The sequence below is a fragment of the Aulostomus chinensis genome, chromosome 21, assembly GCF_037954235.1.
Source record: "Aulostomus chinensis isolate RoL2024-O1b breed Wild chromosome 21, RoL_Achi_v1.0, whole genome shotgun sequence".
Classification (NCBI taxonomy): domain Eukaryota; kingdom Metazoa; phylum Chordata; class Actinopteri; order Syngnathiformes; family Aulostomidae; genus Aulostomus; species Aulostomus chinensis.
This window is the reverse complement of record NC_141340.1, coordinates 24,855,346-24,872,975: the sequence shown is the minus strand read 5'-3', so window position 1 is coordinate 24,872,975 and position 17,630 is coordinate 24,855,346. Positions and strand designations below refer to the sequence as shown.

General features: G+C 48.2%; 1 protein-coding gene across 1 annotated transcript in view; it reads right to left on the bottom strand.

Annotated features, from left to right (window-relative positions):
• The window catches only part of LOC147242095 (glycogen debranching enzyme-like), a 37,080-nt gene that overhangs the window by 18,945 nt on the left and 505 nt on the right, over positions 1-17,630 (bottom strand). The window contains exons 2-10 of the mRNA XM_086191401.1: positions 17,283-17,461; positions 17,101-17,192; positions 16,746-16,815; positions 15,561-15,771; positions 11,910-12,079; positions 11,112-11,315; positions 5,331-5,512; positions 3,672-3,780; positions 55-178 (exon numbers count right to left, since the gene is read on the bottom strand). Of these exons, the coding sequence (XP_086047527.1) occupies positions 55-178; positions 3,672-3,780; positions 5,331-5,512; positions 11,112-11,315; positions 11,910-12,079; positions 15,561-15,771; positions 16,746-16,815; positions 17,101-17,192; positions 17,283-17,461 (1,341 nt within the window). The remainder of the gene's footprint in view (positions 1-54; positions 179-3,671; positions 3,781-5,330; positions 5,513-11,111; positions 11,316-11,909; positions 12,080-15,560; positions 15,772-16,745; positions 16,816-17,100; positions 17,193-17,282; positions 17,462-17,630) is intronic.

Sequence of the window (17,630 nt, the reverse complement as noted above, 5' to 3'; positions counted from 1 at the left end):
CTTTCTTTCTGTGAAGAGCTCTGAAGGGACATGAGGACCATGAGGAGAACTCACCTGAGAGGGACGAAGATGTCCAGCGCCGAGTTCATGTCCACTGTGTTTCCAAAGCGTTGGTGCTGGGGGTCCTGAACTATCTTCAGCTGCGTCAGTTGCTCAGTCCTGGTCCTGCCCCCCAAACCTGGATGGACAGAAGGCCAAACACTAGAGGTCTTTGCAGGTCCCCTGAAACCAGAGGACCAGAAAACCGACCCGAGACCTGACCTTGGACTGAGGTCAACGCTTCATCAAATCCAAGTTCTATGCAGACAATTGGGTCGATTAACATTTAATTTCATCCCTGAGTTGATCCATGATCAGACAGACATCAGAGATGCTGCTGCTGCTGCTGCTCAGGAAGAGGTCAGAGGTCAGGCAGGGACATTGCAGAGGACAGCAAATTCTCTACATATAGTGCTGCAGGGATGGTGCATTTTTGTAGTCCAACAGGAAGTTAGCATGTCAGGGGTGAGGTGTGTTTGTAGTCCAAAAGGAAGTGGTCATCTCCTGGCTCCTCACCAGCAGCCAATGGGATTGTTCCATGTGATTGTGGTGATTGTGGATCATCTTCACTACAGAAGCACTTTCAGCACCTTTGTATTAAACACATTTATATCTGATTTCTTTCTTCATCAGGATCAGGACTGAGATGGTAAAACAGCTCAGTTCATACCTGAAATGTGGGCATGTGGTAATGGCACCAGAGCAAGTGGTTTAGGAAAAATATTAATTAAACTAGGTAGCGCTATTGAGTATTGTATTGTTTTTTTATTGTTTTTTTTTAATTATTGAATTTTTCTCCGCACCCGATGTGTGTACCAACTGTGGTGAGTTTTCAAGCATGTTTAGAGGGTCAAATTAACTTTTAAAGTGGCAAGTGTGTCGAGCAAACACCATAGGGTCTTCGCCCCGGAGGACCTCCGGGCTCAGGCCCTAATTCAAACTGCAAGCAGCGTTGTGAGGGCCTGAGCCCCTGGCCTGAATCCCAGGGTGTCCTGGTCCAGGGTGGAGGCCTTGTAGTTGAGGAGTTAGAAGCCTGAGTCTGATCAGAGAGTGAGAGCAGAGCTGAGAGCTGGCCCTTTAAGAACCCCTCCCCCCACTGCTCTGTCTCTGATCTGTAATAGAGTGAGAGCAGAGCTGAGAGCTGGCCCTTTAAGAACCTCTCCCCCACTGCTCTGTCTTTGATCTGTGCTAGAGAGAGAGCAGAGCTGAGAGCTGGCCCTTTAAGAACCCCTCCCCCCACTGCTCTGTCTTTGATCTGTAATAGAGTGAGAGCAGAGCTGAGAGCTGGCCCTTTAAGAACCCCTCCCCCACTGCTCTGTCTTTGATCTGTGCTAGAGTGAGAGCAGAGCTGAGAGCTGGCCCTTTAAGAGCCCCTCCCCCACTGCTCTGTCTTTGACCTGTGCTAGAGTGAGAGCAGAGCTGAGAGCTGGCCCTTTAAGAACCCCTCCCCCACTGCACTGTCTTTGATCTGTGCTGGAGTGGAGAGCAGAGCAGAGAGCTGGCCCTTTAAGAACCCCTCCCCTACTGCTCTGTCTTTGATCTGTGCTAGAGTGAGAGCAGAGCTGAGAGCTGGCCCTTTAAGAACCCCTCCCCCACTGCTCTGTCTTTGATCTGTGCTAGAGTGAGAGCAGAGCTGAGAGCTGGCCCTTTAAGAACCCCTCCCCCACTGCTCTGTCTCTGATCTGTGCTAGAGTGAGAGCAGAGCTGAGAGCTGGCCCTTTAAGAACCCCTCCCCCACTGCTCTGTCTCTGATCTGTGCTAGAGTGAGAGCAGAGCTGAGAGCTGGCCCTTTAAGAACCCCTCCCCCACTGCTCTGTCTTTGATCTGTGCTAGAGTGGAGAGCAGAGCTGAGAGCTGGCCCTTTAAGAACCCCTCCCCACTGCTCTGTCTTTGATCTGTGCTAGAGTGAGAGCAGAGCTGAGAGCTGGCCCTTTAAGAACCCCTCCCCCACTGCTCTGTCTTTGATCTGTGCTAGAGTGAGAGCAGAGCTGAGAACTGGCCCTTTAAGAACCCCTCCCCCACTGCTCTGTCTTTGATCTGTGCTAGAGTGAGAGCAGAGCTGAGAGCTGGCCCTTTAAGAACCCCTCCCCCACTGCTCTGTCTCTGATCTGTGCTAGAGAGAGAGCAGAGCTGAGAGCTGGCCCTTTAAGAACCCCTCCCCACTGCTCTGTCTTTGATCTGTGCTAGAGTGAGAGCAGAGCTGAGAGCTGGCCCTTTAAGAACCCCTCCCCCACTGCTCTGTCTTTGATCTGTGCTAGAGTGAGAGCAGAGCTGAGAGCTGGCCCTTTAAGAACCCCTCCCCACTGCTCTGTCTTTGATCTGTGCTAGAGTGGAGAGAGAGGAGGAGCACCAGGACTGGAGTGGGACAAGAGGAAGAAGTCTGCATACGCTGGTCCAGAGGGACACAGAACACCATGTCCTTGGAGGGGTTTTTGTCAGGAATGCAGTGGTGTGGTTGGTAGAGCTGTGGGATGGATGGTGTAGACGTGAGAAGCGTTTGTTTGACAGTATGAACCTGAGAGGACACCGTCTCCCCATAGACTTCCATTGGAAGGTGAAACGTGTCTCCCCCACTTTGACGGCTTGTAAAATCCAAACCCAGTAATTCAGACAAAAACTTTTAATAACTTTTAATCAGCACAGTTGGGAGAGTAATGTGTCAAAGTTTGGAAGCGATAGCATTGATGGCCTAGGAGGAGATAGATTTTGTTGGGGGAGTAAAAGAAGTCCTGATTTTGACAGCTTTGTCCAATTTGTGGACATTCTGTTGTAGACAGGTGAGGGGTCAGAGTGTAGGAATTGTTGGTCTTGATGAGACGAGTCCAACGGTGTTGGTCCCATGTTTGTGGGACATTCGTGGGAGGAGTTATAGCGCTCCAAATTATAAAAGAATTATCTTTTAGTTGTGTGGCTCCCTAGGTGGCGCTATTGACTTTTGTGGTGTTTTTCTTTAGATTAGTGAATGTTTAGCCAGACTGGACAAGTGTGGTGAATGTCAGCAAATTTCAATCATGTTCAGGGTTGAAATTAGATGATGCTCATATTGGGCGCTCATTGAGAGCAAGAACAGTCCAGGACCAGGTTTTGAATGGTGAGGATGTGAAAACCGGCTCCAGGCCGTCTGGCCCAGCTGCCTCATGGGTGTTGGGGGGCTGGGACACTGGCTAGTGGGTGTTTGTAGTGTTTTAGTGCTGCTGATGTGTTGCTCTGCCCAGCAAACATGAGAGGGTCCAAGTACCTTCAGGCTCAGGACAGAGTGTGTAACATGACTAGGAGGTGAGACTGATGCTGTCAGTCACAGAGCAGATTTAAATTTGATGACTGAAGGAAATATACATGATAAGAACATGTATTAATTGATGTTTTCATTTACTTGAATTAGGACACATTTGGCACATTCATCAGCATGTCAGCATTATTGTGCATCAGTGCAAATAAATTGGAATTCGTTTAAATTCATCAACCATCGTGCTACATCCTCAACGCAAAACTATGCAGATTTAAATGTACTGGCACTGCATGACATCTTTGATCCCTAAGAAATCTAAAGATGATATAACTTAAAAAAACACTGTGTGTGTGTGTGTGTGTGTGTGTGCGTGATTCTTTAGTGACATGTGTTGTTGTCTCACCAGATGTCAGCAGCTGACTGAGTTGCTCAACCGCTGCTCCCACATCGACCCGCAGGAACTCCCACAGCCGGAGCCTGGAGAAGAGCTGCTGTAGGAGGGCCCGCAGGGCCTGACACACACACACACACACACACACACACACACACACACACACACACACACACACACACACGCTTCAATATTCTGCTCTTGATCACGCTGAAATGGAACATTTTTCGATCTTAATCGTCGCTGACTTTGTCCTCAAGGCGACCAAAGACATCCTGTCTTTCCTCTTCCTTTTCCTCTCCAGCTCATTGAGCCGCTCACCCACATGGCTCACTTGGCCCACTGCCAGCTTCACCTGAGCTCAGACATGATGCTCCATCCGAAGGAGCACTGCTGGGGAAAATCCTGTTTGTACCTGTCTCCGTATCCCCTGTTCTGAGGTTGTGGTTGGTGTCTCGTGGAAAGAGAACCGCCAGCAGAACAGTCTGACCTATGACGTGCAGAGATGTTCACTTTCTTTGTCATGGGACGACCTTCTCTTGTTCCTGTCACACACTCGGCCCACCCTGCTGTCACCCCTAAGACAACTCTAATAGGAGTCAGGATTCGAAAGAAGTGCGACTGGCTCTTTATCATGTATGAGTTGTTGAATTGTGAGGGCCTGAAGGTCCTTTATGTTTGCTCGTTTAATTGGAGTTTGTCAGTGGTTGAACAGGTGAAACACGCCATCCTCTGACCCACATGCTCATTTAGTGACTGAATCACCCTTTTGAAAAAACCTGAATACCTTGTGAGACAAAACCTGCATCTTTTATTGAGTCTTTTTGTGAAAGACGTTCTCCCTCACCAACACATGGCAGCACAGGAGGAAAAAACTTCACGTCAAGTCAAAGCCAGGAGTCAGAGCTTCAACACTTCACCTCCCAAGCGATGGGACTTGTTGATGATGTCGCTCTGACTGCAGGCACCAGCCAGCGACTCGTAACCATGAGCTTCCAGTGCTGTCAAGTCTCCTCAACCCAGACAAAGACGCCACGCAGACGAGGAGTCCACTGAGCTGTCTGAAGTTTTTCTGCTCGTTTGTTTCACTACAAAATGCATTTACTGGGTTGTAAACCATGAATGTTGTGCTTTCCATGTTTTCTACTCAGCAGTGTTTGATTTTGACAGGTGTGAAGACAGATTTGACATCACTTGCTTTTTTCAGGTGGATTAGCTCCCCATCAGGAGGTAGATTCATTTTATGGTTAAAATCGTCCCTACTGTGAAAGCCTTTGTCTGCACTTGGTGTTAAGCAGGTGATAATCTACTGTCTGCACCTGCCAGCTCCTGTTGTCATACTTGGCACTTTATATTTAGTTTGACTGCGGTTTGAGGATCAGTTTGGTGCTTCCAGTTCTGAGAGGAGGGTAGAAAGGTGCCTGAACAATTGTGAACATCTGTGTAATGCAGACGTTTTAACTGGCAGAATTTATGAAGTCTTAAAACTCTGTGTGTTCTCCATCTGCATCAGGATGATCTGCAGATCCCAAGGGAAACATCATTTTCCTCATTGTTCGGTCACAGTCGTAGACGGTTTTCTCAGGTTTATTTCAAATCGTTTAAACATCAGCGTGAACTTTCTGTGATTTGCTGTATTGCTACTGTTCGGTACAGCCGATGCAGACTCACATCTACGTGTTGCTCATGCTGGATGAGTGCTGGTACTCCTGCAGCAGCATGCTTCCCATCAGCCACCTCACAGCTCAGGTGCCACAGGGCTCTGTCTAGGAGCCACGCTGGTTTCAGATCAGGAGCATTGACCAGGTTGTAGCCACACTCGGGATGTTGGTGAATCCACTCACTATCAACGGCTGAGAGGAGAGGAAGGGAGAGGAGAGGAGGTGTAGAGGAGATCCGGAGAACAGATCCACACAGATCACATGTTATTACTGTCATATACCACAGTTGTCAAAATGTGCTGGTGCATATATTAGGCGTTGCATGGTAACGACACTACAAGACAGTCCACGTGCTGACCAGCGCTCTCTCCATGGCTGTGGTTACCCAGCGGTGTTCAGTAAGTGACTGGACATAAATACGGTGTCAGAGGTGAATGGGAGGAAGAAGAGGAGCAACGGCAGAGTTCAGACCCCCAACAAACTTCTCCTTTGACAAGCCAGCAAGCAGCCGGATTGATTCAGGACTGCCAACATCCTCAGCAAAGAAGATGTTCAGTGGCGTGATATCCAGCATGAGAAGTGAGGTGGGGAACCTCCCAGTGGGTGGAGAGTTTGATGAGTATTTTGTGCCAAGTGGGAATGTGAGACACAAACCAGCATGTTTCCATCGGCGTGGAGGGAAAGCTTAGACTTTTATCAGGGTTTCTTATGAACTGTCTGAACATTGTGACTTTGGTGCCAGCAGAGAGGAAATGATCCAGGACAGGATCATTGTGGGAATAAAGACGACCCTCACGGGCTGCAGCTGATGAACCGTAGAAGCTGCAACAGCAGGTGGGCGGTCTCAGCAAAGGACCCTGGATCTGCTGGTGTGCTTCCCACCTGTTGAATTCAAGACTGGCACAGGGGCCGAAGCGAGCATCATCGGGAAGGACATCGATCACTCACTCATCCCTGAAACCCCACTGGAGCCTGCGGACATTCCACTAGACAGATTCTGAGGGGGTAAAGAGTTCGGGTAAGGCCCGCATGGTAGCCTGAAGAGCCCCATCCCCTCAACAGTGGGACGGCCACTCGCAGGTAGAACCAATGGACCTGGGCCTCGCACAACAAGCAGCCTTTCAACACATCAGGGAGCAACCATGCCAGGACAAGTCTGCACTGCTGCATCAATTGATACAAGTCATTATGGACTGGGGGGGGGCCTGCTTCACCTCTAAGGGGGGCAGTGTAAACCTGTGATTTACTGCACCAGGCACCACACAGAAGCTGAAACACACTCTGCCCAGATAGAGATGGGAGGCTCTGGTCAGCGTGAGAGAAATTTCCATGATACCTTAATGGACCAAAACTCTTCAAGTTGGTGACTGACAACAAGTCACTTCGCCTGAACAAATGTACCTCGACCATGTCAGTGTCTCCTCATGTGACTCATGAGGTTCAACACAGGGTCAGGGCACGCTCCAGGAAAAACCTGGAACGTGTTTGTCGCTGACATCCCGTCACACCACCCACGGACCGGCTCGTAGGCTGTGACAGACACGCACAGTGAGGAACTGATGCTTGTGTCTGCCAAGATGGATGAAGTTCCGCTGGTGACAGCAGAGGACACAGAGCTACTGTCTGTTATGAAGCTTGTAAGCTAGTGACCCTGGCCTGAACACACAGGTGCACATGGCTGCAAGAGCAAACGTTGAAGTTAAATCTGAGCTGTCAGAACACGATACGGTGGACTTATCCTAACAGGAAGCAGGATCGTCCTGCCAAGGTCAATGAGAGGGAAATCCCTAAAAAAAAAAAAACACCGGACAACAAGGCCTGAATAAATGCAGAGAGTAATTGTGTTCATCAGTGTGGTGGCCTGGACCTGTGTGAGCACCAACACCAATAGGTTCATAGAAGTAGTGCACCTGCCCTCAGCCACAAACGGACAAATGACCAAAAAGCTGAAAGTGGTCTCCCTGGAGATTCTGCATCCCTGATGAGATGGCGAATGATAACAGGCCCAAGTTTCCTGGCACAAACCTGTAGGAGATCTCTAAACTGCTTGACCGCCATATTCTCAAGCATCTAAAGCTCTCATCATCCTGATCAGGGAAGCTGAGCAAGCTGTGCAGAGGGCAAAGGAAATCGTCTGGCAAAAGGATCCTGTGATGGCCTTGATGGCCCATAGGTTCACCCCCTGCTCCACCACAGGCTTCAGCCCAGCTGAACTCCTGATGGGGAGGAAAATAACTCCCCTCCTTGGAAAAAAATTGTACTCTTTAATGGCTCAGCATGTCGGCTGGGAAAGGCAAGAAAGACAATTATGATGCAACTCATCTTAAAAGAGCTGGAGCTACAGGTCTTGTTGAGCTTCTGTAGCCTGATAGCTAGATGTAGCTTTATTGCTAGCTGTGGCCTGAGAGCAAGATGTAGTCTGAGCGCTAGCAGTAGCCTGAGAGCTAGTAGTAGCCTGACAGCTAGCAGTAGCCTGAGAGCGAGCTGTAGCCTGAGAGCTAGCAGTAATCAGAGAGCTAGCTGTAGCCTGAGAGCTAGCAGTAGCCCAAGAGCTAGCAGTTGCCTGAGAGCTAGATGTAGCCTGAAAGCTAGCAGTAGCTCGAGAGCAAGCAGTAGTCTGAGAGCTAGCAGTAGCCTGAGAGCGAGCTGTAGCCTGGGAGCAAGCAGTAGCCTGAGAGCTAGCTGTAGCCTGAGAGCCAGCAGCAGGCTGAGAGCAAGCTGTAGCCTGAGAGCCAGCAGTAATCAGAGAGCTAGGGGTAGCCTGAGAGCTAGCAGTAGTCTGAGAGCTAGCAGTAGCCTGAGAGCGAGCTGTAGCCTGAGAGCGAGCTGTAGCCTGAGAACTAGCAGTAGCCTGAGAGCAAGCAGTAGCCTGAGAGCTAGCTGTAGCCTGAGAGCAAGCAGTAGCCTGAGAGCCAACAGTAGCCTGAGAGCTATCTGTAGCCTGAGAGCCAGCAGTAATCAGAGAGCCAGCTGTAGCCTGAGAGCTAGCAGTAGTCTGAGAGCTAGCAGTAGCCTGAGAGCCAGCTGTAGCCTGAGAGCTAGCTGTAGCCTGAGAGCGAGCTGTAGCCTGAGAACTAGCAGTATTCTGAGAGCTCGCTGTAGTCCGAGAGCGAGGAGTAGCCTGAGAGCTAGCTGTAGCCTGAGAGCTAGCAGTTGTCTGAGAGCTAGCTGTAGCCTGAGAGCTAGTAGAAGCCTGAGAGCTAGCAGTAGCCTGAGAGCCAGCAGTAATCTGAGAGCTAGCTGTAGCCTGAGAGCTAGCAGTAATCAGAGAGCTAGCAGTAGCCTGAGAGCTAGCAGTAATCTGAGAGCTAGTTGTAGCCTGAGAGCTAGCAGTATTCTGAGAGCTAGCAGTATTCTGAGAGCTAGCTGTAGCCTGAGAGCTAGCAGTATTCTGAAAGCTAGCAGTATTCTGAGAGCTAGCTGTAGCCTGAGAGCTAGCAGTATTCTGAAAGCTAGCAGTATTATGAGAGCTAGCTGTAGCAACTATGTGACCACTTCACTCACTCAGCATAGTCACATCATAATTTTGTGCTTCTGTCAGAAAAAAATACGCGGACAGTGAAAATGGGACTGATAAGCTCAGAGACATAAGATGCCGGAGGGCTGGACCATTCGGAACCACCACGACATTCACCTTTGCTTTCATTTGTAAAGAAAATGCAGGAGATAGCTGTTGAATGTCTGCAGATGCTGGATCAGACTTGTTGCTCGTCAAAATGGCTAGTAACTCTGAAAGCTGTTAACCATGGTCGCCGGTTAACGCCAAGCCCCAATCATGTGACCGAGCCCTCTGTTTCTGCGAGTTTGCAATATGTCTACATGTTATATTTCTATGTTTGAATCATCTTTTTACTCTCAGAAGGGACAGAGCTTGAGGATTGCTCTGAATGATCAGACAGGTGCTCTCAAGGTGAACCAGCTGACTACAACTTTAACATGAAATCTTCCAGCACATCCAAGCTAAACTGAAGACGGAATTCAGAAAGCTCATGTTTCCACAGGTCTAAAGGTTTGAGGCTTTGAAAGTGAGAGGGAGGTCAGGCTGTCAGGTCCTGACAAAGTGCTGCCTCTTGCCAGCACCAGTCTATGTACGCGTTTGACCTTCAGCATGAATAGAGACTAAATGTCAGAGGGGAAACTGAGAAGGTGATGCAACAGCCACAACTACCTGCTGGAAAGGCCAACAGCTGTGGCTAGATTCCACCACTCCCTGTCACTGTCCCAGATAAAAATAACTCCCCAGTAATCCCTCAGTGGGACTGAGTCACTGTAGCAGGACATGAAAATAGGATGCAGCCACGAGGAGCACAATAGTGAATCATCAAGCTCTCCCCTGCAGGGTTCCTTCTCAAACTGCAACCGTTATGAATATCAGGTGAGTGTTCAATCAGAGGACCCCGGACACCGTGGATCCATGAGTCTCCAGCGTGTGACTGCTAGGGTGAGGCTGAAGTCTGACGTTGGATGTGGGAGGGGACACAGTGGAGCTGAACTCCTACCCAGCTGGTCTCAACCTGGGCGTTGGCTCCGTTCCATCACCGCTGAAACGTATTTATTATCTGTTCATTGATGGAGATAAGAAGTAGATGGCGCTCTACGTCTGCAGTGTCCCGCTGCAGGAGACGAGGCGCAGTGACACAAGGTTAGACCTCGAACAAACACAGACACCAAAGAAGGAAGGAAACACGGGATGGATACGGAAATAGCTCAAATAAATTAGCTAAAATAAAATAGCTCAAATAAATTAGCTAAAATAAAATAGCTCAAATAAATTAGCTAAAATAAAATAGCTCAAATAAATTAGCTAAAATAAAATAGCTCAAATAAATTAGCTAAAATAAAATAGCTCAAATAAATTAGCTAAAATAAAATAGCTCAAATAAAATAGCTCAAATCAATTAGCTAAAATAAAATAGCTAAAATAAAATAGCTCAAATAAATTAGCTAAAATAAAATAGCTCAAATAAATTAGCTAAAGTAAAATAGCTAAAATAAATTAGCTAAAATAAAATAGCTAAAATAAATTAGCTAAAGTAAAATAGCTCAAATAAATTAGCTAAAATAAAATAGCTCAAATCAATTAGCTAAAATAAAATAGCTAAAATAAAATAGCTCAAATAAATTAGCTAAAATAAAATAGCTCAAATCAATTAGCTAAAATAAAATAGCTAAAATAAAATAGCTCAAATAAATTAGCTAAAACAAAATAGCTCAAATAAATTAGCTAAAGTAAAATAGCTCAAATAAATTAGCTAAAGTAAAATAGCTCAAATAAATTAGCTAAAACAAAATAGCTCAAATAAATTAGCTAAAGTAAAATAGCTCAAATAAATTAGCTAAAATAAAATAGCTCAAATAAATTAGCTAAAGTAAAATAGCTCAAATAAATTAGCTAAAATAAAATAGCTCAAATCAATTAGCTAAAGTAAAATAGCTAAAATAAATTAGCTAAAATAAAATAGCTCAAATCAATTAGCTAAAATAAAATAGCTCAAATAAATTAGCTAAAATAAAATAGCTCAAATAAATTAGCTAAAATAAAATAGCTAAAGTAGGAAACATAGGACGATGGAATTGAAGAGATCTGAATATTTCAGCAACATGCTGTTGGAAAATATCTTAATACAGTCCTGACCTCCACGAACTCTGACCTCCATGAACTCTGACCTCCATGACTTGTAATATTCCGTTTTTCCACTCAGTTTTTTAATGCACAAATTGAAACTGTGAGTAAACACACCTAACATGGCAACTGTGGTCAAATAAGCTGTGGTTGCAGGAAGCTCAGTACCTGTGTGGTTGTACACCACATCAGTGATGCACACCATGCCCCAGTCTCTCCTCAGCCCCTCCACCAGACCAGCCACGTGGTCCCAGGTGTACTGCTGTCCCTCGGGTGAGAAGGAAGGGTTCAGCTCCAGCTGATCAGCCAAGGAGAAGCCTGAGCCCGACACTCCCAGCCTCTGCAGGGGGGTGAGGTGGATCATGTTGTAGCCTGGAGCAGAGCAGAGAAGAAGCAGAGGTCCAAACTTCAGTGGGAAAACAGAGTGAAGGATACTGGAGTTACTGGTCAATAGATGTGTGTGTGTGTGTGTGTGTGTGTGTGTGTGTGTGTGTGTGTATATGTGTGTGCGTGTATATGTGTGTGTGTGTGTGTATATGTGTGTGTGTGTGTGTGTGTATATGTGTGTGCGTGTATATGTGTGTGTGTGTATGTGTGTGCGTGTATATGTGTGTGTGTGTATGTGTGTGTGTGTATATGTGTGTGCGTGTATATGTGTGTGTGTGTGTGTGTGAGGTTGGCAGTCATGTTGTTGTGAATCTTGTTGTGCAGCAGCGTACAGCGTGGAACTCTTTCAGCCGTGGCTGCAGTGGTTTCCGAGTCAGAGGTTTTGAGGTTTGTTTTTGTGCGAGCAGTCACACGCAGCATCGTCACAGCTTCCGATCGTTCGGAGCATCTAAAGTGATCCGTGTTGTCTCAGATTCATTGTGTGATTGATTTACAGAACCCTTGTAGACTTCATGCTGACATGATGGTCCACACCAGTATCTTAGTGTTGATGTGGTCTGTTGTCGTGCCGTCACTAACCCGTCTCCTTAGCGACCCGAAGTCGCTCTCGCCACTCGTCCAGTGGGCCGAGACTCCGGGCCAAGTATGTCTGGCTGCTGATGCAGTCCAGTGGCAGGATGTCATCGTTGGCTCCCACCTTTACAACCGGATCCACCACAATGTGACCTCCACTCACTTTTTCTGTCTCCCTGGAAGAGAAAACATCGATGGACACCTGATGGACGCTCGTGGGGGGGTAGCAGGCTCAGTTAATGCTAAGTTAGATCCAGCGCAGTTGTTTTGATCCCAGAAGAAGAATGTTGGCTTCTGTTCAGTGATCATGTGATCTCTCTCTTTCTCTCTCTCTGTCACTCACACACACACACACACACACACACACCTTGATATATGGGTTGAATTCTTCACTTTGATGACAATACTCCACTCATTTTCAATCAACAACATCTTGATAAGACCGTCGTCGTCGGTCAGCTGTTTATGTTGATGCCCTGCACACGACTGGGGAAAGGAAAAGGACGCAGAAATCCAGTGAATGAAAAACTGTTGAAGTACATTTATTTGTTTGTTTTCTAAATGGCTGCAACTCAATTTCTGGCCTTAGCTTGACTTCAAATCAACGTAGAAAAAGTAATATAATATTTTTGAGAGTCTATTTTCACATTTTGGGGTGCCAGAAATCCACAGAAATAGCAGTCGGGTCTCTAAGTCAAGTACATTTCTATTTTTTCACGGAATTATACAACTGTTGTAATAATAATTGCATTTCTCTGAGTTTTCAGCACGTTCCCTCCTTCAGGACAGAGACTACCTCCACTCTGAAGGTAAATGGACGACATCCCAGGCTTCCTCAGACAGCAGCATTTACATCTCGTCTGATGAGAGGATGGAGGAGCTGATGTTCTCGACATGAATGAAAACCAAGCCCTCAAAGTCCTGCAGCCTGTCTCCCAGAAACAGAGCTAGAAACGACTGGGCCATCTTTGTCGTGGGAGGTGAGAAAATCCCACTCGGCCCAAGAAAAGCCTGCAGAGACACCGTACAGCAGAGCTCTCTGATAAACAGGTGGGCAGGGTTGTGCTGAAAGGGCCTTCTGACGATGCACACATAAGGATGGAGCGATCAGCGCCCCCAACAACCAACATGCCGATCCCCCAGAAGGCTTTTCTTCCCCTGGTGCAGACACGTTTTGCCGAGATCCTTCAGTTCAGTGCTCGCTGGTGTGTATCGGACTCGGCCACCAAGGCCATACTGGCAGAAATGCGCACAGAGGTCACGCGGACTCTGGTTGTTCAGGTTTGCCGAACAGGAGCCAAAAGGAAAAGATGGCTGACATCCCTGGAGACATGATGGCCGACACCAGCCCTTCCTGGTCCGCCTCTAGGGCGACGCGGCACCCCTCTGAACAGGCTAAGTGAGAGAGAAGTGGGACACCTGGTGCTGGGTCCCAGCCCCAAGTCCAGACTGGAGTCCTGATCAGCCAGCAGCCAATCCAACAGCACCATTGTGTTAGGAGACTGTGTTGTGTTCAACAAGGTTCATGATGATGATCAGGAGGTTCTCCAGAGAACTTTTTATTTTTCCATCTGTTAGCTAACCCACACTGGCGATGACAGAAATACCACCGAGACTGGCAGCATCAGAGGCTCTGGGGCCCAAAGCTCTGATGTTGGATCGCCATCATGACTCAGCAGCGGGTCGTTTCCTGGCTTTGGGTCAAATCAGTGAATAATTCACCACCAGGCAAAGCTGCAAAGAGATGATCCACAAAAGCCTCCAAAGCCTCGAGGACGCATAAAGATGAGAACGTAGCCTAGCATCACTGTCACTGATACAACGCCCGGTGCTGGGTGTGCTGTGACACCTCCGTCTGCTGAGACTCCTGAGTTGTTTGAGCTCATCATGAGTCTGGCCAAGCTCCTCCCTGAATCTGTCTCTCTGCAGATCAGCGCCATCTCCTGGATCATCAGAGGCTCTAGCCCCAGCCTGTTGCTATGGGAACCACAGATAGTTGGATGACCTTCAGCAAGCCCGTGGTCAAGGGAATGGTGAAAGAGTTCGGCTCTGCAAAGCTGCTCACGGAGAACGCCATGACAGCTGATCCTTCTTTTGATGCTGCTGTTAACACATTTCAAAGACCACCTACAATGTGGGGGACCACCAAATGAGATGCCCAAGGTCTATGCTAACACTTCCCAACCACTACCATTCACTGTGCGAAGCAAACGAGCTCCCTGGGGAAGGGTTTCTATCAACTTGTCTGTCTCTAGGAACGAAGGACAGTCAGGGAATTTCCCAAAAAGGGATTTGTTCGGTTGAAAGTCAAACCCGACAAGTCTCTGCTCGCGGTGGTTTTGTGATGTTCCTGCAGTTGTGGGAACAAACCTTCACTCCTCTGTTGTGTTAGTTTTAATTTGCTCAGGATAACATGTGGAGGGAGTGGGGGTCAGCCATGATTCTCTCTTATGATGAATCATAGAACAATAAACTTTTGTAGATCAGTAAAACTAGTACACGTTCCAGTTCCTGCCTCAACAAACCCTCTGCAGTGTGGCCAGCAGGAGGCGCCGCACCTGTGTCCACAAACAGATCACCCAGACTTGACCTGATGGTGGCAGTGTTCAGCAGCACACAGAATCGATTGTTAAGATGATCCACTTCAATGGTTTTCCAGTTTTTAACAAGGTACCACTTCTTTGATGGTTAGTATTTTGAATAAAAAGATTTAATGAGCTGAATAAATCAAATCTGTTGTAATTAGTTACAGGAGGGTTGAACTTTTCTCCCATGTTGCCGGGGTGACGCCTGTAATGGGACAGTTTAATCAGCCCACTCCTGAATGTAGCTCAAGCTGCTACACAGTACCTTTGTCAACATGTCCTCCAGCACGTTACAACCCTCTGATACAGGACCAAACTAGGGTTCCTTGGTGCCCCGTTTCAAAATAGTGATGTTTCGTAATGTGTCGACCCAACCGTGAAGATGGTGGTTCAAGTTCAAATAAGCACTTTTGCTGAAGTTAGTGGACAACTCTGGACATAGTGTTGACTTGTAGCTGAAAACAGGAACCGGACCAAAATGTCTTGGCGGGGTGCCCCCTGGACAGGTCACCAGTCCATGGCAGGGCCAACACATAGAGACAGACAACCATTGGCTCTCCCAGCCACGCCTACGGTCAATTTAGAGTCTGGATTAACCTGGTCCCTCTTGATGTCTTTGGACTGTGAAGGAAGCTGGAGTACCAGAGAGAACCCAGCAGGAACAGGGAGAACATGGAGACTCACCCAGAAAGACCCCGTGCTGCAGCCGGGGCTCCACCCACAACCTTCTTGCTGGGGGCCACAGTGAGGACCACTGCTCCACCCACAACCTTCTTGCTGGGGGCCACAGTGAGGACCACTGCTCCACCGGGCCGCCCTTTCTCGTGAATATTAGATGTTAAAATCCAATGTTGGTTTGACATGAAATGCAAACGTTGTACCTCAAACCAACAAAATACTTCACACGTGAATGTATATCAGACAGGTTTGATTCACAGAACCTCGTCACAGAGGTCAGTCACTCAGGATTGTTTGTGGGCGGACCAGCGGGCCAGCAGGTTAGCTGGGGGGTCATGTTGCTTGAGGGGTTGAGGCCAGGGGTCAGTACAGCAGTGGTGACAGAAGGACTTACCCACAGGAGAAGTAGTACTGGTATGATCCAGCCACCTTTAAGTCCAGTCTGCAGTACTTGTCGCAGTCATCCTTTCGGCCATTGGGGTAGACCCAGTCCAAGGAATGAAACTTCTCACGATCAAACTGATGGTCATTGGTGGGGTAGTTGGTGTAGACCTGGACCTCCCTGCCCTGAAGCGTGGGACCCAGACGGAACTGCAGCTCGAAGCCTGAAGAGGACAGGAGGAACGAGGATGACTGGAGGACGGGGAACCCAGGAGGATCATGCCGGTGTGGAAGTCATTGCTTCGCAATAAGTCATCAGGTGGTAGATGGGAAGCAGCGGGGGATCTGACTGAAACAGGGCAGCTGCTCCGGAGGCTACGCCTTTAGCATCGCTATTCTAGAGAAAGTGGGACGGTTATTTCAAACATAAACATTCTGCTGCATAGAAGATGACTTGAATGTTGAATTAAGAAAATAAAATCATTTGGAAAATGTTCGCAGATGAAATAAATCAGGTGAGAAGCGAAGGTCTCTTTCATCAACGTCTGAACAATCCAACTTTTCTGCGGTTGAAGAAGTCTCCCCTGCTGGCCACGAGGAAGAATGCAGCTTTGACACACTTCCACATTGACTTCACTTATCAAACCATGAGGTTACAGCCAGATGTTTGTACAGTTTGTGGCGTAAACACATTGTTGTTAGACTTTCCAACGGTTCTTGAAGACATCATGTGCAGTGCATGTTTCCACTGGGGGAGTAAAAAGGGCCCTGACCAGACACAACAGACCCTGTAGACGGATCGAGTTTAGGTGTGAAGCCGTGACAGAGTCAGCTGAAAGCCACAGTCACATGACCCACATCCAGATCATATTGGCCTGAACAGCCAGATCAGACAAACCTGCAGATAAGGGACAGAGGTGGAAAACATGTAAACAGTTCAAGATGTACATCAGGGCAGACGAGGCGGTCTCTCCAGTCCGGTCCAGTTCTCTCTGTGTGGCGGTGCAGGACTTTACATTGATGTGCAGACAGCACACGGTCAATCAGCATGTGACAGGAGCGAAGAAGCTCCGGAACCTGCACCAAACACCCGTGAACCCCGGGATATTTGAGAGGGAGAGCATGTGAACCCTTTTTTAGGTGGACACAGATGAACGGGTGAGAGTGTGGTGGTGGAAGCCTGGGAAATTCGTCCTACCTTGCTCGAGGCAGAACAGAGCGCGCTCCAGTCTCTCCATGTCAGTGAGCAGCAGCAGACCCCCTGTCAACTGATCTCAAGCACGCTGTCCGACTGTATTTAGGCTGCTGCTGCCACACCAAGGGGGGGAGAGAGAGAGAGAGAGAGAGACGGTAACACGACACAGCGCCACTGCAGCAGCGCCGCTGCAGCTCCTGATGTGTACCATCTTTCACTGTCACTCTCGCTGTCTGGCGCTGCTTGATTCTCCTCAGACGTCCAGCAGCAGTGCAGCTTCATGACTTCTGTCGTCAGCGGGGTCAGTCTGAGTTGGGGGCCTCCCCCCGGGGTCCTGTCATTACTCTGCTTAAGTTACTGGATGCCTGAATGGGACCACGATGATGTGATCTGACCCAAAGACAGCGAGCTGTTTAGCCTTGTTAGCCCAATAATGCTGCTTTACATAACCTGAGGGGAGAACAAAACACATGAAGTGGTCCTGACTCACTGGTGAGTTTCTGACTAACGAGGACCAACGAGGGAAGACAGTAAAAATACCCTCAAAACTGCAGTATTGCTTAACCACATCTTTAAATGGATCACAAACATGTAGGCTGTTCTGCATGATGACTTTGACCAGAGGTCCTAGCTGGAACCGTCTGGATGCCTCTGGGGAGGCACCGACCACCGAGGGGTGAAGGCCCCGGGACAGACCCTCCATTCCTCTACTGCTGGATCTGTGAGGGGTGAGAACCAGCAGAATCCTCAGATGCACCGGCAGATGGGCAACGTTACAGCTGGGGTTCTATGTGCCGTGGCTGTCAGCAGCAGCTTCCTCCCTGGCTGGGAGGGACATGAGGGGAGGAAGCAGGTCGGGACGCTTTCTTTAATTTCACAGGTGTTGGT